Below are 26,128 nucleotides of genomic sequence, written 5' to 3'. Positions count from 1 at the left end.
GTGGTTCACGCCTGTAATACCAGCACCTTGGGAGGCCAAGGTGGGCAGATCACCTGAGGTCACGAGTTCGAGACCAGTGTGACCAACGTGGAGAAACGCCATCTCTACTAAAAATACAAAAAATTAGCCAGGCGTGGTGGCGCATGCCTATAATGCCAGCTACTCAAGAGGCTGAGGAAGGAGATCGCTTGAACCCAGGTGGCGGAGGTTGCAGTGAGCCGAGATCATACCATTGCACCCCAGCCTGGGGAACAAGAGTGAAATGCCATCTCAAAAATAAATAAATAAATAAATAAATAAATAAATAAATACCATTGTTGTTTTTATTTGTTTGTTTTTGAGACGGAGTCTGGCTCTGTTGACAGGCTGGAGTGCAATGGCATGGTCTTAGCTCACTGCAACCTCTGCCTCCTGGGTTCAAGTGATTTTCCTGCCTCAGCCTCCCAAGTAGTTGGGATTACAGGCACCCGCCATAATGCCTGGCTAATTTTTGTATTTTTTAGAGATGGGATTTGTATTTTTAGAGACGGGTTGTATTTTTCTATGGTCTGGAACTCCTGACCTCAAGTGATACACCCATCTCGGCCTCCCAAAGTGCTGGGATTACAGGAAGTGAGCCACCATGCCCAGCCAAACCGTTGGTTTTTATTTTATTATATTTTATTTTGAGATAGGGTCTCATTCTGTCACCCAGGCTGGAGTGCAATGGCACAATCTCGGCTCACTGCAACTTCTGCCTCCCGGGTTCAAACGATTCTCCTGCCTCAGCCTCCTGAGATTGCAGGTGCCCGCCACCACGTCCGGTTAATTTTTGTATTTTTAGTAGAAATGGGGTTTCGCCATGTTAACCAGGCTGGTCTCGAACTCCTGACCTCAGGTGATCCACCCACCTTCGTCTCCCAAAGTGCTGGGATTACAGGCATGAGCCACTGAAGCCGGCCAAACCATTGATTTTTAGATGCCAACCCTTAAAGATGCAACTTGAGGAGTGAAGGATAAGGGAATGCACAGGTGCATGGCTAGAAGAAAAAGAGTTTAGGAAAAGTCTGGAGGAATACAAACGGAGGGTCCCGAGTCGCAGAGCTCCAGGGTGCTTCCACTTTCTAACTATCACATCCACAAAGCAATCATACACAGAGAAAAACGTAATCAAAGGAAGACTGGCTTGAACTCTGATGTGGTATACTGCACAGGATAATTAAATCCGGAGAACGAGGAAAAGATCCGAGAAGCAGAACTAGAACCAATAGGACTTCATGACTGGCTGGAGAGTGAAAGGAAGAGCAAGTTCCAGGTTTCTAACTTGGCCAGCGTAAGGCAATGACACCATTCTGCAAGATGGTGCTGATACAAGAAGAGAGATTTTGTTTATGAGAGGAAGGGGCAGGAAAAGCGGAGAGAAGGAAATGCCATTCTTGGGGTAAACTTGTCCAATACATAGATATATATGTGAGACTGAAACTCTAACTTGAGAGAGTTAAGACCCTGGGACAATGCCTTGATCTGGGCTGGTAAATGAGCTGGGGGATGATCCTAAGGAGGGAAATGTATTTAAAATGGAATAGAGCTCACCAGGGTACAGCAGATGATGAGGAATTGGGAGGTAACAAGGGCAGAACAAAATAAGAATGGAAAGATGGTGCTTATACAGGCCTGGTGTTCAGCGATATTCAGATTATTATTTTTAAAATTGTATTTACTTATTTATTTATTTTTTATTTTTTTGAAGATGGAATCTCACTCTGTCGCCCAGGCTGGAGTGCAGTGGTGCGATCTCAGCTCACTGCAACTTCTACCTCCCCAGTTCAAGCAATTCTCCTGCCTCAGCCTCCCAGGTAGCTAGGACTACAGGTGCACATCACCATGCTCAGCTAATTTTTGTATTTTTAGTAGAGACAGAGTTTCACATGTTGGCCAGGTTGGTCTCAAACTCCTGACCTCAGGTGATCCGCCCACCTGGGGCCTCTCAAAGTGCTGGGATTACAGGCATGAGTCACCGCACCCAGCCAATATCCAAATTAAAGAGAAAAATGTGCAGTATCGATTGTCATTTCAGACGTACAACCTGCACCCAAAACCAAAGCGCTCTTACAGCCTGGCATTGGCCACCTCTAAACCATGATGGGCTGGGAAAAGTGAGGACAGGGTCTGAAACAAGGGGCTGGCCAGTAAAGATCATCATTCACCATTTACTTGACAGAAGATCTTAGTAACACATCCTGAAATACCTAGGAAGGCAGAGTGCACTGGGATCTTAGAAGCTGTCTGATATCTCAGAAGTTAATAATGAGAGACATCCCCTATTCGGCAGCATAGCCAAGGCCCCTCTCACACTGCAGTGATCTCATACCCATGAGCTCCAAGACTGGGAGTCAGCCAAACAGGAGTGAGACCTCTAGCACTGACCTCAAGAGCTATCGAATCAAAAGCTCCACTTCCTAGTTAAATTTCCACTCCATGGGCTCATTTTAAAACTGGGAATGATACCAGCCACCTCACAAAAGTTATAAATTGTTGGTAACACAGGGAAGAGCATGTATAAGTAAGTGCCCAAACAACTGCTTGGTACCTAATAGGCACTCAAACCCAGTAAACGTTAGTGAATTGACAGTCGGTAAGAGATTATATGTTTTATATTTCTTTTTTTTTTTTTTTTTTGAGGCAGAGTCTCGCTCTGTCGCCCGGACTGGAGTGCAGTGGCCGGATCTCAGCTCACTGCAAGCTCTGCCTCCCGGGTTCCCACCATTCTCCTGCCTCAGCCTCCCGAGTAGCTGGGACTACAGGCGCCTGCCACCTCGCCCGGCTAGTTTTTGTATTTTTAGTAGAGACGGGGTTTCATCGTGTTAGCCAGGATGGTCTCGATCTCCTGACCTCGTGATCCGCCCATCTCGGCCTCCCAAAGTGCTGGGATTACAGGCTTGAGCCACCGCGCCCGGCCTGTTTTATATTTCTATATGCACCTGACCTGTTATTAGCTGATTCTCTACAAGTTTCAACCTCGTAATTAACACAAAAATACACAGTAAAACAACTGTTAGGAACCCTCAGACACAGGTGGAATGTCCCAAATTGGCCCATCCAATCCCATCTCCTTCATTCACATTGTTAATGCTTTGTGCAAGGGAAAAAAAAGGAAGTTTCATTGAAGAAAAGGGTCAGCCAGGCGCAGTGGCTCATGCCTGTAATCCCAGCACTTTGGGAGGCTAAGGCAGGTGGATCACTTGAGGTCAGGAGTTCAAGACCAGCCTGGGCAACATGCTGAAAACCCATGTCTACTAAAAAAATAAAAATTAGCTGGGCGTGGTGGCATGCACCTGTAGTCCCAACTACTTGAGGCTGAGGCACAAGAATAGCTTGAACCTGGCAGGTGGAGGTTGCAATGAGTCTTGACAGTGCCGCTGCATTCCAGCCTGGGTGACAGAGTGAGACTCCATCTCCAAAAAAAAAAAAAAAAAAAAAAAAGAAAAGAAAAGAAAAGGAAAAAAAGGGCCAGTAAGTGGGCATATTAAACATATATATATATATACACATATATATGCTATTTTTTTAAAGAAGGAGTTCCTAGGAAAATATGTTATTTTAAAAAATATAGGCCGGGCATGGCGGCTCACGCCTGTAATCCCAGCACTTTGGGGGGCCAAGGTGGGTGGATTACCTGAGGTCAGGAATTTGAGATCAGCCCAGCCAACATAGTGAAACCCTGTCTCTACTAAACATACACAAAATTAGCCAGGTGTGGTGCTGGGTGCCTGTAATCCCAGCTACTCGGGAGGCTAAGGCACAAGAATTGCTTGAATCCAGGAGATGGAGGTTGCAGTGAGCCAAGATTGTGCCACTGCACTCCAGCCTGGGCGACAGAGCAAGACTCTGTCTAAAAAAAAAAAAAAAATACATATATATATGTATATGTATACACACATTTTGTATATATACACACAGACACAATATATAGATAGATATATTATGTATATATATATACACACACAGGCTGGACACAGTGGCTCACACCTATAATTCCAGCACTTGGGGAGGCTGAGGTGGGCAGATCACTTGAGGTCAGGAGTTCAAGACCAGCCTGACCAACATGGTGAAACCCTGTCTCTACTAAAAATACAAAAATTAGCTGGTGCGGTAGCATACACCTGTAATCCCAGCTACTCAGGAGGTTGAGGCAGGAGAATCACTTGAACTCAGGAGCCAAGATTGCACCACTGCACTCCAGCCTGGGCAACAGAGCAAGACCCTGTCTCGAATAAATAAATTAATAAAATAAAATATATATAGTTTAGTAGATATTTATTAAGAAGCAGGAATCAGTAGATTGAGCTCTTCCTCTTTATGTGGCCAAAACTAATCTTACAAGAATAGCCCTACGTTGATTTTTAGGTTTTACAAAGGAACAACCTTCTTAAAAGTTTAGTTTAGTTACAATCTCAGAATACAGTTATTTGCTTTTCTATGAGACTGTCAGTGATCAGATTCAAGGAAAAAATAAATCAGTGTCCTTCTCAAGTTCTTCTCCAATGCTGAAAAAAGCCAGTTGGTCAGCTCACAGCAAAGGAATCATAAGCTTTGGGGATTTTTCCCTCTTCATGACCATAAAAAGCAACAAACTCATGACATTTCCCTTTACTTGTATATGCCAGAGGAAGAATTTGCAACTCCATTCAAGAAGGCTCTGTGTGACCTTCCCCTGATCTTCGTTCAAGTTCACATACAGTTACAATACCTCCAGTATTCACTGCAGGAGTGGCAGAGGGTTTGAGGACACAGTAATCTACAGCTTTTCACTCTACAGTAGTCCAATTGTCTCTGGCCCCAGAAAATATGGTTAAGGGAGAGTTTGTAGGCATAACGCGGCTTGCTGCAGGAGGGTTAGCTCTACATGCAATTACGCGCCACAGAAATTAGTTCTATAAACAGTTGTTACTGAAGACCAAAAAATAAAAACTAAATCTAATGCAAATTATCAGGAATATCTGAACAATGAAAACCATCCAAAATGTGCTCAATGCAAAAAAATTTTACTTATCCTCATTTTCTACTCCTTTTTCTCTTCCACCCAATCCCCAAAGTATCAGCAAGTCTAGACAGATGTAACTTAATAAAGAGATTAAAAATATGAAATATTTCATCAGGATAATCTGAGGCACCTCCCACATAATGTACATTTAAAAGCTGCAACATGCAGCCATAAAAAAGAACAAAATCATGTCCTTTGCAGTAACATGGATGCACCTGGAGGCCATTATTCTAGGCGAATTAAATCAGGAACAGAAAAACAAATACTGCATGTTCTCACTTATAAGTGGGAGCTAGGCTAGGTATGGTGGCTCACGCCTGTAATCCCAGCACTTTGGGAAGCCAAGGTGGGCGGATCGCTTGAGGTCAGGAGTTCAAGACCAGTCTGTCTAACATAGTGAAACCCTGTCTCTACTGAAAATACAAAAATTAGCCGGGCATGGTGGTACACACCTGTAATCCCAGCTACTCAGGAGGCTGAGGCAGGAGAATCGCTTGAACCTGGGAGGCAGAGGTTTCAGTGAGCTGAGATCACGCCACTGCACTCCAGCCTGGGTGACAGAGCAAGACTGTCTCAAAAATAAAATATAAATAAATGAATAAATAAATAAATAGGAGCTAAACTTTAAGTGCTCATGGACAGAAAGATGGCAACAGTAGACACTGGGAACTACTAGACAAGGGAGACAGGGAGGGGGCAAGAGTTGAAAAACTACCTATTTGTTACTACACTCAGCACCTGGGGGACGGGATCAGTTGTACCCCAAACCTCAGCACCACACTATATACCTAGGTAACAAACCTGCAGGTGCATCCTCTGAATCTAAAATAAAAGCGAAATTATTTTTTAAAAAGTTGTGGCATATCTCATATCTTTCCATTTTAACCAAAGATTAAAGAATAATAATCTCTCTACATTTGGTTAATTTAAAGTTTACATATATATATATATATATATATATATAGGCCGGGCGCAGTGGCTCACGCCTGTAATCCCAGCACTTTGGGAGGCCGACGCAGGCAGATCACCTGAGGTCAGAAGTTTGAGACCAGCCTGGCCAACATGGTAAAACCCATCTCTACTAAAAATACAAAAAGTAGTCAGGCATGGTGGCACATGCCTGTAGTCCCAGATATTCCAGAGGCTGAGGCAGGAGAATCTCTTGAACCTGGGAGGTGGAGGTTGCAGTGAGCCAAGATTGTGCCACTGCACTCCAGCCTGGGTGACAGAGTGAGATTCCATCTAAAAAAGAAATAAAAAATAAAAATAAAATAAAATTTATACATTTATACACACACACACACACACACACACACATATATATAAAATACAATCATCTTTATACAAAGAAAATGAAATTCCACCCTTTCCCCTTCCTAAAGAAGATAAAATTTTCCTTAATATCTTAAAATTATTTTCTCAGTCCCAGATTAGAATATAAGTGAGATTTGGCATCCTCACCTCCATACCAACCACTATTTATTGGCTTTATATTGCAGATCATAATAAATGCAGAAGTCACACCCTACGGTTCAAAATTCTCCACAGCAGAGCCACAAAATACTACTAAAGGCTTCTCAATTGCTATTCTAATTGTGCACTCTTCTCTCACCTGGCCTTTCCAAACTCTATTTGGGTAAAGATGCATATTCCATTTCCCCTTTTGAAGATTAATAATTAATAATAGTAACATATTAAGGGTTCTGGAAAGTTCTGCAGTCTGGAACATCCAAGCTTTAACTCAACTTTTCCTAGACTATTTTTCAATCAGTATTTCTTCCAACAGGCTGAGGTTCTTTCCTGACTCATTATTCAGCAATTCTTTCTCTCGTGCATCTCCATTCTGCAAAGACTCAGCACAAATTTCTCTATGCCACCTTTCCTGGTACTCAGTATCTCTGAGCACTGTCAGACTGGTGCCTCTTGTCCAGCACTTGGCTACAATTCAGGGCAAAACCTGGTACATTAGCATGTTTAAGTCCACAAATGGCTAGGTACATGCTCAGCTGGGTCCCCTGCAGTGCTGAACACTGGCAGCAAAGAAAGACCCCAAGTTCAGTTAAAAGGCACTCTCTGGTTTTCCCTTCTTCCTACATCTCTTTACACATCAATTGTCCATTACCGCTTGCTTTTTGCTCTTTAAATAATTTTTTTGTTTTGTTTTTAGATAGTCTGTCATCCAGACTGTAGTGCAGCGGTTCAACCACGACTCACTGTAGCCCAGACCTCCCTGGCTCAAGCAATCCTCCCATCTCAGCCTCCGGAGTAGCTGGGACTACAGGCACGTGCCACCATGCCTGGCTAACTTCTTGTAGAGGCAAGGTCCCAGTATGTTGGTCAGGCTGTTGTTTAACTCCTGGGCTCGAGTGACCCTCCTGCCTCAACTTCCAAAAGCACTGGGATTACAGGCATGAGCCACTACACCTGGCTCTTTAAATAATTGTTATTCCAGGATCGCACCACAATAAAGAAACAACATTTATCAATCCCGTCTACCGTTTTTCCAGTCACATGCCTATAACTCTAACTTCATGTTTGTTGACAAGGGTGCAGGCGCATGTGGTGAATCTGTGACTTTCAGTCCAGCCCTCCTAGAGGCTGGGAAGTTAATTCAGCCCTCGAATTTGCCTACAACTAAAGCATTCTGGGCAAGGAACAAGGCTGGGTTCTGAAGATCACAGGGACTGCTTGAGAAACTTTCTCTGACAAATGTAATACTTTAAACCATGACCTACTTCCCTGAATACTTAAGCATTCTTTGCGTTCCTCCCTGTCATGCAGAGATTGTTTATCAGGCATAGTTCCAGAAGTGACTTGAAATCTCTGTCATTGTTGCAATTCAAGATAAAATTGTAAGCCCTCTTCAGTCACCAGATTCTCAGTGTAGAACAAAAATTCAAAAACCTCAGTGGGTCTTTAACGAATATCAAACAAATAACCAGATCGTTGTCTTAATCAAGGCTAAATGAGCTTTCTGTATTATAAACAAAATGGAGACTGATCTAAAGCCAGGCGCAGTGGCTCACACCTTTGATCCCAGCACTTTGGGAGGCCGAGGTGGGTGGATCACCTAAGATCAAGAAGAGTTTGACACCAGCTTGACCAACTTGGTGAAACTCCGTCTCTACTAAAAACACAATATTAGCCGGGTGTGGTGGTGCATGCTTGTAATCCCAGCTACTTGTGAGACTGAGGCAGGAGAATCTCTTGAACCCGGAAGGCGGAGTTGGCAGTGAGCCGACATCACAAAACTGCACTCCAGCCTGGGCAACAGAGTGAAACTCCATCTCAAAAAAAAAAAAAAAAAAAAAGACTGATCTAAAACTGCCGTCAAACTGAGTTCAAACTAAACTTTAGTTCCTGAAGGTTTTACAAAGAAAATAAATCAGCTATAACACCAATCAACTGGGTTTCTGCCCACATTAAGGTCAACTATTTTTTGTTTAAATTTTATTCCGCTGCTTTTGTCAGTGGAATACAAAGATTGTAATGGTCAGGACTAATTTAGTAAACTTTGTGGTGACATGTTCCACTGCTTTTCAATAACTTATTTCATAGAAAATAGAGCAGAACAAGAACAAAAATTTCCATTTAAATATTTAGGTTAACAATATAGGAATCAGGAACTCATGTCTAAATATTGGTTAAATATGTCATTTCTGGCCAGGCACAGTGGTTCACACCTGTAGTCCCAGCACTTTGGGAGGCGCAGGCAGGCAGATTACCTGAGGTCAGGAGTTGGATACCAGCCTGGCCAACATGGTAAAACTCTGTCTCTACTAAAAATACAAAAAAATTAGGGCCGGGCGCGGTGGCTCAAGCCTGTAATCCCAGCACTTTGGGAGGCTGAGGCGGGCAGATCACGAGGTCAGGAGATCGAGACCATCCTGGCTAACATGGTGAAACCCCGTCTCTACTAAAAAATACAAAAAAAAAAAAACTAGCCGGGCGAGGTGGCCGGCGCCTGTAGTCCCAGCTACTCAGGAGGCTGAGGCAGGAGAATGGTGTAAAACCCAGGAGGCGGAGTTTGCAGTGAGCCGAGATCCGGCCACCGCACTCCAGCCTGGGCGACAGAGCGAGACTCCGTCTCAAAAAAAAAAAAAAAAAAAAAAAATTTAGCCAGGTTTGGTGGCTCACACCTGTAATCCCAGCTACTTGAGAGGCTGAGGCAAGAGAAACGCTTGAACCCAGGAGGCAGAGGTCACAGTGAGCACCACTGCACTCTCCAGCTTGGGTAACAGAGCAAGACTCCACTTCAAAAAAAAAAAATTGCCATGTGAAAAAATCATCATAGCAAAATTGGTTAATTCTTAGCAATCTCCTGTAGACTACAATCCTATTCCCCCTCTCCCTCCCAGTTTGTACTGCAGTGCATATCAATTGTAAGTTCAAAGTAGACAGGCCACCCAAGGTTGAAGTTTCTATAGAATTCAATATATTACTGATGCTGAATAAGACTATTTTGACCAGGTGCAGTGGCTCATACCTGCAATTTTAACTTCAGGAGGCTCAGGTGGGAGGATCCTTTCAGCCCAAGAATGAGAGACCAGCCTGGGCAACACAGCAAGACCTCTTTTTATTTTAAAAGAAAAAAAAATTAAAATGAAAAAAAGACTGTTTTACATATGTATTCAAATAAAAACAATTTCAAATGAAAGTTTCTAAAGACGCATTCTTTGAGGAATTTACTATAACTTTGTGAAAAATTACCACCAAGAATTGAAAACATAAAGAGGTTAAACACTGTGAAATGCATCAACAGTCTTGTTTTATGTATCACAACAAAATACACTTTACAGAGTAAAGAAAACTAGGAGCCAATGAAGCATGTCTTCACGAAAAGTGGCCAATATCAGGGAGTGACAATAGAAATTCATCATTGTGGCAGGTGAAACCAGGGCCTGTAATGGCTCAATTCAACAAAACATCATAGGCTCGGACACAAACAAAAATAAATCATAAATTGTATTCTGAACGACAAACCACTGGGGATGGAAAAATTACAAAGCGAAAATGTCTTCTCTGGAGATAACGCATTCCCTACGCAATCTCATCTCTTTGCCTACAAATGGAAGGAATGCAGTCAATGACCAGGTTCTTTCATTTTCAGGTGGACCCAGCCATGCTGGGATAGAACAGTCACTGTGGCAAGATGCCATCATGATCTGCCAACTGTTCATCCAGCGGCATCTCTTTTATCTCGTTTTCTCTTTTCTTTTTTCAGAGACAGGGGTCTTGCTATCTTGCCCAGGCTGGTCTCAAACTCCTGTAGTCAAATGATCTTCCCACCTTGGCCTCCCCAAGTACTGGGAATACTAGGTCCACCAAGAGCCACCATGCTCGCCTCTAGTCCTCTCTTCTACTAAGACTCACTTTTGGTTCCACCTACACTTCTCCATAGCTACCGTCGGGTCCTTCCATGTTGATCATCTTTTTTCCTAAAAAACTTGACTTTCTGGCCAGGCATGGTGGCTCACGCCGGTAATCCCAGCACTTTGGGAGGCCAAAGCGGGTGGATCACCTGAGGTCAGGATTTTGAGACCAGCCTGGCCAACATGGTGAAACTCTCTTTACTAAAAATACAAAAATTAGCCAGGCATGGTGGCATGCACCTATAGTCCCAGTTACTGGAGAGGCTGAGGCATGAGAATCTTGAACCTGGGAGGCGAGGGTTAGTGAGCTGCGATCGCTGAGATCGCGCCACTGCCCCCCAGCTTGAGTGACAGAGTGAGAGACTCCATCTCAGAAAAAAAAATAAAGAAACTTGACCTTCAGTTGTGCCTCCCTGGCCCAGTACTCCAAAAGCCTCGATGGCCCCCAATGCCAGTGATCTCTGCTGTGACGCAGATCACTATTAGAGAAGTGCTTTGAGCTCATAGAAGCCCTCTGTTATTATCTATAGACTCTGCTGCAAACCTCTGCTTTACTTCTATTTATTTATTTATTTGTTTATTGAGACAGAGTCTCACTCACTCTGTCACCCAGGCTGGAGTGCAGTGGAGCAATCTTGACTCAAGGTGGCCTCCACCTCCTGGGTTCAAGGGATTCTTATGCCTCAGTTTCCCAAGTAGCTGGGACTACAAGCACGTGCCACCATGCCTGGCTAATTTTTGTATTTTTAGTAAAGACAGGGTTTCACCATGTTGGCCAGGCTAGTCTTGGCCTGGCTTGGTTAGCCCTGACTTCAGGTGATCTGACTGCCTCGGCCTTCCAACGTCTTCGGATTACCGGCGTGAGCCACTGTGCCCGGCCAAATCTCTGCTTTCCTTTGAAGTCCCAAGCTGTTATTATCAAGTGATGTTCTCTGTTCTAAAGGTACCCTTAGAATAAATTTTTTGGCACGGTTTGTTACACACCAGTAGATAACTGAAACCAACATCACGGAGTAGATGTCCTTGTCAGACTATTGGAGAAACAGAGGTACTCCATCTTACAAATCTTAAAATCTCATTGTCTGTGACTTACCCCCATGCCAAGCCTCTACCCTGTGCCAAATCTCACTACCCCACTGATATCTGAGATGTCACTACCACACTGTGAAAATGCTTGCCAACATCATCTTCCTAAAGTTACCCTTTCTAGTCACACTTCCCACCACTTTACTGTGTGGATGTTATCTCCGCCTTATACAAGAGGGTCTCCCAGGAGTTCATCATGCACTCCCCTGGTATTTCTGAAACTTTGTTTTGTTATTTGTCAAAAGCCGGCGGTGGCTCTCTATTGCCTCCGCAGCTCTTAACACTGATGGGCTGCAATTCAGCCTCTTTCCATTGTTTCCTTGAGAACTACCAACTCAATGTCTTGTACCAGAAGACTTCCTGACTAATGGCCTTTTATCTGCCTAGAACAATTTCCCAAAAATTATTTTCTTTTTACAGTAGTACTAACAGCAATTCTTCTATTACCTAGCCACCTTATTGGAATCTTTGCTGTTGAATATTTCATCTAGAAAGGCCTCACCTCATCTCAATTATGAGGTGCTCAACAGTAATGTTATTTCTTTATCTCCCAAAGCATCTAGCTCATATGGTGCGTGGTTAGAAAATATCTAACCGCTTTTAATGAATGTTATTACATACCAAGAAAACAAGTTAAGCTTAAAATGACACCTGATTCCCATTTTCTTATTTTATTTATTTATTTATTTATTTATTTTAAGATGGAGTCTCCTTCTGTCTCCCAGGGTGGAGTGCACTGGTGCAATCTCGGCGTAACTGCAAGCTCCGCCTCCCGGGTTCAAGCAATTCTCTTGCCTCAGGCTCTTGAGTAGCTGGGACTACAGGCATGTGCCACAAGACCCGGCTAACTTTTTTGTATTTTTAGTAAAGACAGAGTTTCACCATGTTGTTCAGACTGGTCTCAAACTCCTGACCTCAAATGACCTGTTCGCCTCGGCCTCCCAAAGTGCTGGGATTACATGTGTGAGCCACCACGCCCAGCCTTATTTATTTATTTTTTTGACACAGGGTCTCTCTCTGCAGCTTCAACTTACCAGGCTCTAGTGATCTTCCTACCTCAGCCTCCCAAGTAGCTGGGATTACAGGCATGTGCCACCACACCCGGCTAATTTTAAAAATTTTTGTAGCAGCGGGGTGTCACTATGCTGCCTAGGCTGATCTCAAACTCCTAGGCTCAAGTGATCCTCCCACCTTCGCCTCCTAAAGTGCTGGGATTAAAGATGTGAGCCACCATGCCCACCAGCCACATGTCTGTATTTATATATGTATGAACTCAGCATAGCCATGAAAGAGACAAGGGTAACACCTGAGATGTAGAATACAGAACTATTTTAAACCATGGGCTTGCTATTATAATTGATCAGATATTTAGCCACTCCCGCAATGCTTTCAGTTTATTGCACAAGTAACACAGCAGAAAAAATTTACAAGTAAAAGGAAATCAATAAATAGGTTTATGGATATATGGAAACTTGAGTTTTAATAAGACGTAACTTTTTAATCAATGTTACTGGAGCAATAGGTAACCCATATAAAAATGAACTTAGATTTCTCCTTTTAGACATAAAATAATATTATCTAGTAGAATAAAGATCTAAACATATGAAAAGGAGAATTTTAACTTTTTTAGAACTGAAATTCTGTTTCCCCAGTTCCTAGCACAGTTCCTGGAGAACAGAAGCTAGTAAAGAAGTGTTTGTGAAACACCAGGCATGGATGGCTTACCCCTGTAACCCAGCACTTTGGGAGGCCAAGGCAGGAGGATCACTTGAGCTCAGGAGTTGAAGACCAGCCTTGGCAACACAGTGAGACTTTGTCTGTCTTATATTAAAAAATAAATAGGCCGGGCGCGGTGGCTCAAGCCTGTAATCCCAGCACTTTGGGAGGCCGAGACGGGTGGATCACGAGGTCAGGAGATCGAGACCATCCTGGCTAACACCGTGAAACCCCGTCTCTACTAAAAAAAAAAAATACAAAAAAAAACCTAGCCGGGCGAGGTGGTGGGCGCCTGTAGTCCCAGCTACTCGGGAGGCAGGAGAATGGCGTAAACCCGGGAGGCAGAACTTGCAGTGCAGTGAGCTGAGATCCAGCCTGGGCGATAGAGAGAGACTCCGTCTCAAAATAAATAAATAAATAAATAAATAAATAAATAAAATAAAAAAAGAAATATTTATGAACTTAAGATTGAATAGTAAGCAAGTGGCGGAGAAAGCCAGAACTCTATTATTCAACAACTTGATAGGTTTTAAGATTTCTTTAGAGATTTTTGGACCAGTCAAATGCCATAAACTAAGCCCTTAGCTACTGTCTACTTATCCAGCAAAAGAGAAGTTTTAAATTGATAAATAAGGGAAGAGGGCTTAAGAGGCAATGAGATGGAAGGGGAACACTGAAAAGTCACAGCTTCTGGCTCGGTAAGGATGGGGGTATTTCACTGAACAGTTACCTACCTTGGATGGCACAATCTATTTAGAAAAGCCTCCGTGAGCAACCCACTTTTTTTTTTTTTTTTTTGAGACGGAGTCTCGCTCTGTCGCCCAGGCTGGAGTGCAATGGTGTGGTCTCAGCTCACTGCAACCTCCCCCTCCCAGATTCAAACGATTCTCCTGCCTCAGCCTCCCCAAGTAGCTGGGATTACAGGTGCGCACCACCATGCCTGACTAATTTTTGTATTTTTAGTAGAGATGGGGTTTCCCCATGTTGGCCAGGCTGGTCTCGAACTGCTGACCTCGTGATCCACCCGCCTCGGCCTCCCAAAGTGCCAGGATTACAGGAGTGAGCCACCGTGCCCGGCCAGCAACCGACTTTTTAATATAGTCAAACAAAGGAATGAAATTATGTGGAAGAAATATTTTCCTTTATTTTATCCTCCAGCTGTGTGAAGCAAAATGCCTACTCTCCCATCATCTGAAACCTTCCCTCTCAACCCACACGAGTTCCAATCTCAGTGAAATCTGCGCACGCTCTCGCCCAGTGTCACCTAGACCTGAACTTCTCCCTGACTCTTATTCAATTCAGCTCTTACGCCTACTCTTTCCCCTCCCTTAAGGTAATGGAGCCCACACCCCACACATTAGAACATCTGACGAGCATTTTAAGACTACAGAATCCCAGCACAGTGGCAGGAGCTGGTAGTCTCAGTTACTCAGGAGGCTGAGGCCAAAGGATGGCCTGAGTCCAGGAGTTCAAGACTAGCCTGGGCAACAGCGTGAGACCCTGTCTCTCAAAAAAAAAAAAGAAAAAAAGAAAAAGAAAAAAAAACATCACAGAATCCCAGACCCTGAGACCGCCTGGGATTCTGATTCAATAAATCCAGAATAAGGTGTATGTGTCTTTGAAAAGCTCCCTAGGTGATTCAATAGCACCACGAGGTTTGGGAACCAGGAAAAATTTAATCCCTCAGTACTCCCAGTTTGCAGAGATTGCACATAACAAATAGATGGTCAGCCAATAAACTGTAGTAATCTCTCCTTCTTAAATTTTGGTTTATTTCATTTTGAAATCAAACATGAAACTGATATGTTGCTATAACTGGGATTAAGATTAGGTAGAGTGAAACTATAGGGTTCCCCCATTTTAAAAAAACATTGCAGAGAAATCATAGGGAAGACAAAAAGCTTTGAACCTGAAATGAATACTTGTATTAAGAGGCACCTAAGGGTGTCCCAGTGTTCCAGATGGTTTCCTGTGCTTTGAAAACCTACGTTTTTCTCAGAAAATCCGTGTATACCATCCAGTTAACAGAGCCAGGCTGTCTGCCGTGAGAATGGGAGAGGATCACGGGTGAGCCTTCACCCTACTGTTTTCCCAAGAGGTGGATTTCTGCTGCTTCCAACCCCTGATCTCAACATTTCACGGATCATGACCATAAAATAATTTCTGGCAACTAAATTATTTTAGATTGTTCCAAGAGAAGAAATTTTAAAAATGATAGCTTAAGAAGTAGGTCATTCTCCAAGTAAATAAATTTAAAGATGGTTCATTAATTTGGAAAGGAAAAGGAGCAAAGAAGAGTAAGACTGCTCTACCCCAGCTGAGTTTTTATTCCTGAACTTGCTTTTTTCCAATTTGAGTGATTTCAGGGGGAAAAATCTTTTATTTATTTATTTATTTGTTTGTTTGTTTATTTTTGAGACAGTCTTGCTCTGTTGCCCAGGCTGGAGTGGAGTGGCGCAATCTTGGCTCACTGCAAGCTCCGCCTCCTGGGTTCACACCATTCTCCTGCCTCAGCCTCCCGGGTAGCTGGGACTACAGGCGCCCACCACCACGCCCGGCTAATTTTTTGTATTTTTAGTAGAGACAGAGTTCCACCATGTTAGCCAGGATGGTCTCGATCTCCTGACTTCATGATCTGCCCGCCTCGACCTCCCAAAGTGCTGGGATTACAGGTGTGAGCCACCGTGCCCGGCCTTTTTTTTAAATAGAGATAGGGTTTTGCTCTGTCACCCAGGCTGTAGTGCAGCAGCATGATCACAGCTCACTGCAGCCTCATACTCCTGGGTGGAAGCAACCTCTGACCTCAACCTTCCAAGTAGCTAGGACTACAGGTACACGCCACCACACCCATGTAAATTTTTTATTTTTTGTAGAGATGGGGACTTGCTATGTTGCCCAGGCCACTCTTGAACTCTTAGCCTCAAGTGATCCTCCCTTTTCAGTCCCCCAAAGTGCTTGGATTACAGGTGTGAACCCTCACACAGAAAAAAAAAGTCTTTAAAAATTAATTGGGCTGGGTGTGGGGGCTCACACCTGTAATCCCAGCTCTTTGGGAGGCTGAGGTGGGAGGATCACTTGAGTCCACAAGGTCCAGACCAGCCTGGGCAACGCAGTGAGACCTTGTCTCTACAAAAAATAAACAAAATTAGCCAGGCATGGTGGTGTGCACTTGTAGCCCCAGCTACCCGGTGGTGTGTGCCTGTAGTCCCAGCTACTCAGGAGGCTGAGGCAGGAGGGTCATTTGAGCCCAGGGAGTTGAGACTGCAGTAAACCAAGATTGCACCACCGCTTTCCAGCCTGGGCAATAGAATGAGAGCCCATCTCAAAAGCAATAAATAAATAAAATGAAAATGAAAATTAATTAACAGTAAAACAAACCAAAGCCTTTCATGCTTTGACAACCATGATCAGATGGCAAGCACACGGCAAAGAGACATGATAAGGCATTCAACTTCACAGTTAAAAATGCACCAAGGAGCCGGGCGTGGTGGCTCAAGCCTGTAATCCCAGCACTTTGGGAGGCCGAGATGGGCGGATCACGAGGTCAGGAGATTGAGACCATCCTGGCTAACACGGTGAAACCCCGTCTCTGCTAAAAAATACAAAAAAACTAGCCGGGCGAGGTGGCGGGCGCCTGTAGTCCCAGCTACTCAGGAGGCTGAGGCAGGAGAATGGCGGAAACCCAGGAGGCCGAGCTTGCAGTGAGCTGAGATCCGGCCACTGCAGTCCAGCCTGGGAGACAGAGCTAGACTCCGTCTCTCAAAAAAAAAAAAAAAAAAAAAAAAAAAGGCACCAAGGAAACTAGGTACCATTCTTCACCTAGCACATTGACAAGTACTGGAAAATCTGATACCCATGAAGTAAAGCATGGGAAAACGAGTGCTGATCTCCACGGTGGGAGTGCAAAGTGGTAGAACCTCTTTGGAAAGTCAATTTAGGAAGGGTTAAATCTTTTGTTTTTTTGTTTTGTTTTGTTTTGTTTTTGTTTTGAGACGGAGTCTTGCACTGTTGCCCAGGCTGGAGTGCAGTGGTGAGATCTCAGCTCACTGCAACCTCCCTCCCAGGTTCAAGAGATTCTCCTGTCTCAGCCTCCCAAGTAGCTGGGATTACAGGCACCCACCACCACACCCAGCTAATTTTTTGCAGTTTTAGTAGAGACGAGGTTTCACCATGTTGGCCAGGCTGGTCTCGAACTCCTGACCTCGTGATTCACCTGCCTGGGCCTCCCAAAGTGCTGGGATTATAGGTGTGAGCCACCGCACCTGGCCTGGTTAAATTTTTAAATGCATATAAAGCTTACAATTCAGCAATTACACTTATGGACTAGGACAATCTAAATATAAACTCAAGGAATTGGTTAAATCATTACAGGGCTTCAACCCATAAAAGGGAAATTTATGCACCCAAATTAATAAGAATGGGGGCAGTTATTTATGTCCTGATATGAAAAGACATCCAAAACCTAAAGCTGCAGAATCTGCATGTGATATGATCTTTTTCTTAAATGGAAAAGACTGTGCCATTTTTATCCACTTTCATGTGCATGAAGTTTTTGAAAGAATAGGTAAGAAGCCATCATATTGGCTTCAAATTATTACTTAAAATTTGTAAGTAATTTACCCTATTTATAAATTTAAGTTCTCAATCATTAATACTTTTTAAAAATAAACATTAAATGAACTTTGCTATGTAATGACTTTAAATAAAAATCATTTTAATAAGGGTAAACAAATGCTTTTGATCTTATTAAGCCTTTACAATTCAAGAGTGATGATGTCAGATATACAGTCTGTTTCAAATAAGTAAACTTAATTATTCATGAGAAATATGAAGGTATGAATGTATAATTGAGGTTTATTGCTAATTATTAATATCTTCACCCATTAGATATACGAATGAGAAGGAAACAAAGGGATAATTACAGGTATGAAATCCTACTCTTACATTCTCTGATAGGGTTTTAATTTGCAGAAAAATGGCCCAAGATCTAAATAGACAAGTAAAATAATTATAATTACAGATTTTTAAATAATTTATTGACAGTAGGCATATATGTTTATTCAATATAATGTTTCTTTCTTCCCCCAGCTTTTTTCATATTTTTCCATTGTATTTTAAAATGAAGCCTATTTTAAATTGTAATTTTTGTTAGGTTATAAGAGAACTAAGAATGTGGTTCAGGCTGGGCTCGGTGGTTCACACTTATAATGCCAGCACTTTGGGAGGCTGAGGCAGGTGGATCACCTGAGGTCAGGAGTTTGAGACCAGCCTGGCCAACATGGTGAAACTCCCGTCTCTACTAAAAATACAGAAAATTAGCTGGGCGTGGTGGTGGGCGCCTGTAATCCCAGCTCCTCAGGAGGCTGAGGCAGGAGAATTGCTTGAACCTGGGAGGCAAAGGTTGCAGTGAGCCAAGATTGCATCATTGCACTATAGCTTGGGCAACAAGAGTGAAACTCTCAAAAAAAAAAAAAAAAAAATAATTTGGTTCAAGGAAATTTAGTTGTTTTTTTTCCCCCCAAAAGATAAACGTACTGGCTTAATTTTTCTTAGAATGCTTAGTGCTATGAATTCTCATTTCTAACTTCACGAATGGCTACTGCATATAGAATTACAGGGACGGGGGATGATGCCATTTAGTTTGAGTTTTCCTGCACTGGTGTTCTTTAAGCACTGAATATGTATTAAAACTAATGAAGACAAAGGAGAAGAAATAATTTCCTAGTATTTTTTAAAACAAAACATTTTATTTCCATCTTGTTAATTATCTTACAAGATCCAAACTAGAATAATCTTATAATATCAGCTTAAAGCTGTAAAGGCATAGAAATTAGTCAACCCAAAGAGGATGCACATTTCAAGGCCTTTTCTTCATAAAAGAAAATATTTCAAGTGAAAATCTCCACTGATCTAATTGATCCACTAGCCTATAAGCTGTAATGGATTTAAGGGAAGCCCTGCGATTCCCACAGTCTATCAGTAACCAAAAGAATCATCTCCACATCCGTATCTCCAATTTTTGGTCTCTGTTCTAGTCAGAAAGCAGCAGCTCTTATAATCTGGTGAAAATCCACAGGAATACAGGTAGCCACACACACAGAAACATCCCTCTATTAAGAGGGCCCATTTGTGTAACACTGGTGATGTAGTCACTTTGAGGCCATTTTCATTCTCCATTTCTATTGTTAAAAAAGTGGCAAATAGGAGGAAGCATATGACCTAGCTTATGGGAGGAATTATGAAATGCAGCTGGCCGCCTCAATTGTCTGTTTTTTTTTTTTCTTTGAGACAGAGTCTAGCTCTGTCGCCCAGACTGGAGTGCAGTGGCGCAACCTCAGCTCATTGTAAACTCCGCCTCCCGGGTTCACGCCACTCTCCTGTCTCAGCCTCCCCAGGAGCTGGGATTACAGGCGCCCACCACCATGCCTGGCTAATTTTTTGTTAGTAGAGGCGGGTTTCACCATGTTAGCCAGGATGGTCTCGATCTCCTGACCTCGTGATCCGCCCGCCTCCCAAAGTGTTGGGATTACAGGCGTGAGCCACTGCACGCAGCCAATTGTCTGTTTTAATGCACAAGAGTCAAACACATCCTTAAATTTACCATTCAGACACTGGATTCTTCTATTTGAGTACATCTTTATATTTTAGTGATTCGTGGCTCTTGTAACCAAATGGAACCACAGCTTTTGGAGCTAACAAGAGCCCCCATCTTCCCACCTGCCATAGACAATGGCCTCAGCCTGTTGCGACAGACCATTGTTCAATGTCCAGCATTGAAATCATTGATCAGGCAATAAATATAGGAAGGCTAATTAATTATGATTGTCCAGACTTAGTCTGGAGCCTGGCTCCAAAAATCAAGATTAGCCAGAGACATGGAAGTCAGTTTGTCACTGGTCACCCCACGCTCTGTTGCCACTTGAATATGTTGCCACCTGAATATGTTGCCACCTTAATATTTTTTTAAGACAAATTTTTAAAAACAGACAATTAAGGAATAATGTGAAGTGTGAGGCTTTACTTACCACCAGCATTCAGGTCGTCTAATCTTCCTGCACCCCGCAGTTGCGAAACGGCCATGTCTCAAAATTAAACCCTAGCAGATAACAGATCAAGCCATTCCCCCTCACCCCGCCCCCACCCGGATCTTACATATAAAGATTGTAAAAGATTTCCAGTCTATCTCTGGATCTAAGGGAAAAAATAAAGATTATAAAAGATTGAATAGAAGATAAAGACTCCTTCCATTTTATGGAAATGCACCATAGATAAAACCAAGACTTCTGCTTTAGTGCATCTAAATATTAAGCCTGGGTAATGAAAATCTTGTTTAAATCTCCATTTGACCTAACACAAGTGATAATTCAACCAGTGTAATTGTCTGTTCAGATAAGGGCACTTAGTGAGTAACTGGTAACTAAAATTCGCAGAAAAAAAAGAAAGTAAATCCAATTGCTAAATAGATAGCATGCATGTGATATGTCAGCTATTAGATAGAAAAAGATCTGCCCACGACCTTTAATTAATGATCACATTCTATCCAAGGAGGGGAAAATGTATTTGCCTAAACCTCCCCAACCGTCCATAGACACATCAAGAAAGTTCAAGACGTAATCCTAAGTAACTCAGTGTATGAAATGGTCTCATTTGAGCCATATGCACTTAACATATTTGTCTATTTGAGATAAAACCCAATTTGAAATTACAATGCTAACAAGCCACTCTGTAACTAGAGAAACAGAATCCAAAGCCCCTACATCTGAGGTTTTTGGTCTAACTATTCACTTGATCTATTCATAACCAAACAGACTGCCTTGACTTAGTCACTATCATAATCAGTCTCACGTGATAATGAGATGATCCAGGGTTAAATTGTAGTAAAAGCAGATAGGTCAAGATAGGTCAAGGTATTCTCTAACTTGATATTCTCCAAGCAAAACCAAGAAGCCAGTATCACCCCTTCTTCTTTCCACAAGTATTCCTGAGAGCCGACTCTGTGCCAGGCAGCATGGCACACATGAAGGAACACTGTTGGTCAGCACAACCAGGCATGTTCCCTGCCCCTGCAAAGCATTCAGAACAGCCAGGAGAACACTAAACTCACACATGTGAAAACTGCTGGGACGGGTCCATGGTGCCAGGGAGCCTAGAGTGGGAGATGGGATTACTTGGAGGTCAGGAATTGGAGCTTAATAAGAAGAGGGGAGGCAAGGGCCATGGTGCTGAGTCATTCTTAATTAGGGAGTCCTTTGGAAAGACATTTGTGTTCAAAGCCTGAGTGATAAATTTTGCTAGTTGAAATGAAAACTAAATACATTCCAAGGATACATGTAAGTGTATTGATTTGTCTCCAAATTGATAACTGGGCAGTATGCCAACAAGTTCAATGATATTCTGGATGTCATTTAAGTGATTTTTTAAAAGGAGGTTGTTTGGCTGCTTCAAGACAGTTGGCAACTTGGAAAGAGGAAAAGGATAAGGTTATGGAAGAAGAAAAAAGAGAATGGAAAGAATATTTTTAAATAAACAAATTCAAATTTACTGGGAAGGGATTAAATCCCGTTTTTCAGGGTGAACAGTTACTAAGATCTGAAGGAGTACAAAAGCGGGGGGGGAATGTCACCCAACTGCAAGTTTTTAGCAATTATACCTTAAAATTATTTTCATCACTAGACTCTCAACACTGGTTACCGAGCCACTTTGACAGTAGCTGGCATCAAAACATTATGTGCATACAGTAAGTATTAAAATGCGACTTGGATCTCAAAAGGATAGTACATTCCTTGGGCCAGAAGCTTAAGCATCTCTTAGAAAATCTACATAGCAGAGGCACAGTTAGTACTTAATATCTAGGGACCATGGATTTCACAAGTAGTTATGAATCAAAGACTGGAGGCAAAAACTATATTATTAAGAGCAGTCTCTCAGCCCAAATGAGACTAGGACAGCTAAGGAGGTCAAGGCAACTAGGTCATGGTTGTAGGTTCCTTTTTTTTTTTTTCATATTGTAAACATCCACGCCTCCTGAGATAACTCACGTACTCTATCCTCAAATTTGACACATGGCAAATTTAACTATTAAGCATGGTTATCCACATCTTTCTACAAGGTATCACAAGGGTACCTTTGTGATACAAGGGTATCACAAAACCAGTAGAGCGAAGCCTTGCTAATGAACACACGTGCTGGAAAACAGATCTAAAATACCACGACCAGAACAAGCCACAGTCTTGGCGGCTGTCCTGGCCCACAAGAAATATTACAGCCTTTAAGACTGAAGTCGATAAAATGCAGTCGTTTCAGCACTGCGTCCAGGGAAGAGTACCCGGAATGCTCGCTACACTCTGACCGCATCCTTCGAGAACTTCTAGCCACTCTAGTGTGTGTTTGGCCAACTGAGTCCGCAGGCAAAGCGCTGAGCAAACGCGAGGGCGCTGGCTGGTTTGCGAAACCTGTCATTCCTTTTGGAAACGCAGCGCCTGCCCAGGTTTTCCCTGGCTCCGAGCGAGCTACACACCAGGCTTTCTCTGCCTCGGGAAGGCGGCGTCTGCTCGGGCCGCTGCCGCAGGACTGGGTACCAAACCCGCTCGCTCCAGGCACCGCTGGCATCCAAGGCGGTACACGGCGGGGAACCTGAGGGTGCCTGGGCTACCCGGCGGGCTCCACCACGCGTCCTGGCCACATAGCTGACTTTCCCCATTTCCGAGCTTCGGAGGCCCGGCCCGGGGTCCATTCTCCACGGATCCCCCAGCGCGGCTCATCCGCCTCGGGCTGGATGGCTTCCACCGGAAGAGTGCGGAGAAAGGCTCAGTTGCCGTGGGCAGGGCGCGGATGTTATTACTGCGGATGGCGCAGTCGCCTCCCCTGGAGACCCGCGACAAAGACGCAAGCCCCCCGCCGCGCTCGCCGCTGCTTTGGCCCCGCCCCGGCGCAAAAGACCCTGAAAAGCCTCCAAAGAGGGGTTAGCGCTCCCGAGTTTGCAGATGGGGCTGGACGGGCCGGGAAGTTCTCTCGGCGGAAATCGGAGGAATCCTCCCACCTCCACCCCAAAGATCCCAGCCTCCCGGCGCAGGTGGCCCGGCGCGCCCATACCTTGGTGGCGGGGTCCGCGGCAGCGATGGCGGGGTCCCCGGTGGTGTCTGGCGCCGCCTCGGCCGAGGGGCCGCCGCCGCTGGGCTCTGGCTCAGCCGGTGTGGAGCTCCCCTCGGGCGGCTGCTCCGGGCTGCGCTGCTCGGTGGAGCTCCCGGCGCCCATGGCTCCTTCGCACTTCTCCCGCGCCCAGCCACCGGGTTACGCCTTCCCCAAGCCGCAGGGACAGGGGCAAGAGCCAAAAGACGCGCGCCAGCGAGGTCCTAAGAGCGCCTTCCTTCGCCGCCAGCCTCCTACGAACGCGCCCAGCCTGCGAATGAAGGAGACGCGCTCGCGGCAAACTCCTTAAAAGAAAAGCGGAAAAAAAAAAGGCCACCTCTTAGCCTCCGCCCCCCTCCCCCTGGTTTTTCCCTCGCTTCATCACATGAGCACAGCCCCAGACACGCCTTGCAGCAGCATCTGCCCCCAGGCTGCCGGGACCAGAGGCGCTGCGACGCGCCAGCCCAGGTCCAGGCAGCAGCCCACCCGGCCCTCGGGCGCCTCCCGTTTCTAACAGGGGGACGAGAGCTGCGAGGACGACCCAGGGCCTCAGAAGGCAAGAGAGCAGGGGAGCAAAAAGCCTGCTGGGGACACTGGATTCTCTGGGGTTTATTAAATGATGGATCACCCAAGGCAGGAGCTTCTGCTGCAGCCGACTTTCAGCTCGCCCAGGAGCGAGCCCGAGTCCCCATTTGCTTTCCTGCAGATTGTGTTTAACTCCAAACATTTGTTCCAGCCTCCTCCCCATTAGCAGGAGAAAGGCAAGCGCTCCCTGGCTCCTCCTGAGTCCGACCATATTTGGGCACCTCACGTGGCAAGAGCAGGGAACCGAGAGGTTAACGCAGTCAGGCCACGGATGAGGTGGGCCACGCAGGCCCACGCTCTCCTATCCTCCGGAACAAGTGATGTCAGGCGATGCCATCAGCAGTGCTAGCCGCCCCCCTCTCCCCGGGGAACGGGGGAAAAGAGATTGTTACCGGAAATGTGCCTGTCCTTCTTTGAGGGCCTGTGCTGGAGGTTACGCATCCAGGCCACCTCTGGGCGATGCTGAGACATGACAGCATAGATCTGTTCCTTTGCCACCAGCCTTTCTCAAAAGATGAAGACTTGAAATAATATCAGTCCAAGTGGCTTGCATCCTTTCCTTTCCGACCCTTGAATGTAATATTTATTATATGAACATGGCAGCCAATCAGTAAGTATTTGAACTAAATTAAATTTGTAGCTGGATTGCTTGGAGCAAAGCATTAAGGCTTTGGGGCTGAAAAAAAATTTATTCCAGTTGTAACTGACAACCGAGCGCCCCAGTTTTCACAAATACTTGCAATCTCCATTAGCAATGAAGAAACCAGCCTGGTTAACACAGCGAGACCTTGTCTCTACAAAAAATTAAAAAATTAGCCAGGCGCAACTAGCTACTCAAGAGGCTGGGGTGGAAGGATGACTTCAGCCCAGGAATTCGAGGCTGCAGTCAGCTATGATTGTGCCACTGCACTCCATCCTAGTCGACAGAGCAAGATTCTGTTAAAAAAAAAAAGAGGAAAAGAAGAAACTTTTGGAATCCTCACACGAAATTCCAGATAAATATCTCATACTCAGATTTAGTACAATTTTGTAGAAAGTTGGTGTAAGCGGTAGTTCAGCACTAGGATGTTTCATGCCTAATGAATTGCATGAATCGAATGGTACCCTGGGAACCATAGGTTAGTTACTCACCATCAAATTCGTTTCCTGAATTAATTTTTTTTTTCTTTTTTGAAACAAGGTCTTGCTGTGTTGCCCAGGCTGGTCTTGAAAAACTGGGCTCAAGTGATCCTCCTGCCTCAGCCTCTCAAAGTACTGGGATTATAGGCGTGAACCACCATGCTGGGCCTGTTTTCTGAATTAATTATTTTTATGTAAAAAAGGCCAATTTCCCTGGAGTTTATCCCTTAAGAAACAGTATATTTGCAAAGTGCTGAGTTTTAGGAATTTATACACATTCCCCCCATTTTGACTTAAATTTTGACTATTTAGGAAACATTAGAATTCTTACTCTGTGTCAGGCACTGTTCAATGCACTTTGCATAGTAACACCGTGGGATAGGTAGTATTATTCTCATTTTACCATTGGCAGGTGGGAGAGGAGTAGGTCCAGAGAAATTAAATTGTGTGCTTGAGGTTTCACACCCGGGAGATGGAAGAGCAGGGAGTCCAACTGGCATCTGCCTTCAGTTCCACACTTCACCACCGCATGGCACTCCTCTAATCAACTGCGTTCTCTCCTCTCAGGAGTGCTAGTGAAACGTGGCATTTGGACCTCACTTAGGATTTTAAGAGCAAAAAGCACTGTTGAAACCTACTTGAGGATGGGCACGGTGGCTCACGCCTGTAATCCCAGCACTTTGGGAGGCCCAGTTGGGTGGATCGCCTGAGGACAGGAGTTCAAAACCAACCTGGGCAACCTGGTGAAGCCTCATCTCTACTAAAAGTACAAAAATTAGCCAGGCATGGTGGCATGCACCTTAATCCCAGCTACTCGGGAGGCTAAGACACGAGAATTGCTTGAACCCGGGAGGTGGAGGTTGCAGTGAGCCGAGATCGTGCCATTGCACTCCAGCCTGGGTGACATAGAGAGACTCTGTTGCAAAAAAAAAGAAGAAGAAGAAAAAAAAAACCTATTTGAGAATGATTAACGTCAGCACGTTTGAAAATGTATCAGTAAGTAGCACAAATACTGTCAACATTTTCACATTGTGTGAGATTACACTTAGTTGGTTCTTGGGAAATTCTTAGCAAAGGTTTTCACATCTACTAGCCTTCA

At 44.2% G+C, this 26,128-nt stretch overlaps 1 protein-coding gene across 1 annotated transcript in view; it reads right to left on the bottom strand.

The window, feature by feature from the left end:
• Nucleotides 1-23,656, bottom strand: part of AKAP12 (A-kinase anchoring protein 12) — a 121,193-nt gene extending 97,537 nt beyond the window's left edge. Inside the window, exon 1 of the mRNA XM_023206148.1 lies at nt 23,290-23,656. Within this exon, the coding sequence (XP_023061916.1) occupies nt 23,290-23,451 (162 nt within the window). The 5' untranslated portion in view covers nt 23,452-23,656. The remainder of the gene's footprint in view (nt 1-23,289) is intronic.
• Between the last annotated feature and the right edge of the window lie 2,472 nt (nt 23,657-26,128).

This window comes from Piliocolobus tephrosceles, chromosome 5, assembly GCF_002776525.5.
Source record: "Piliocolobus tephrosceles isolate RC106 chromosome 5, ASM277652v3, whole genome shotgun sequence".
Taxonomy (NCBI): Eukaryota; Metazoa; Chordata; class Mammalia; order Primates; family Cercopithecidae; genus Piliocolobus; species Piliocolobus tephrosceles.
Note: the sequence above shows the minus strand (reverse complement) of the source record. Positions and strands in the feature narration are given on the sequence as shown.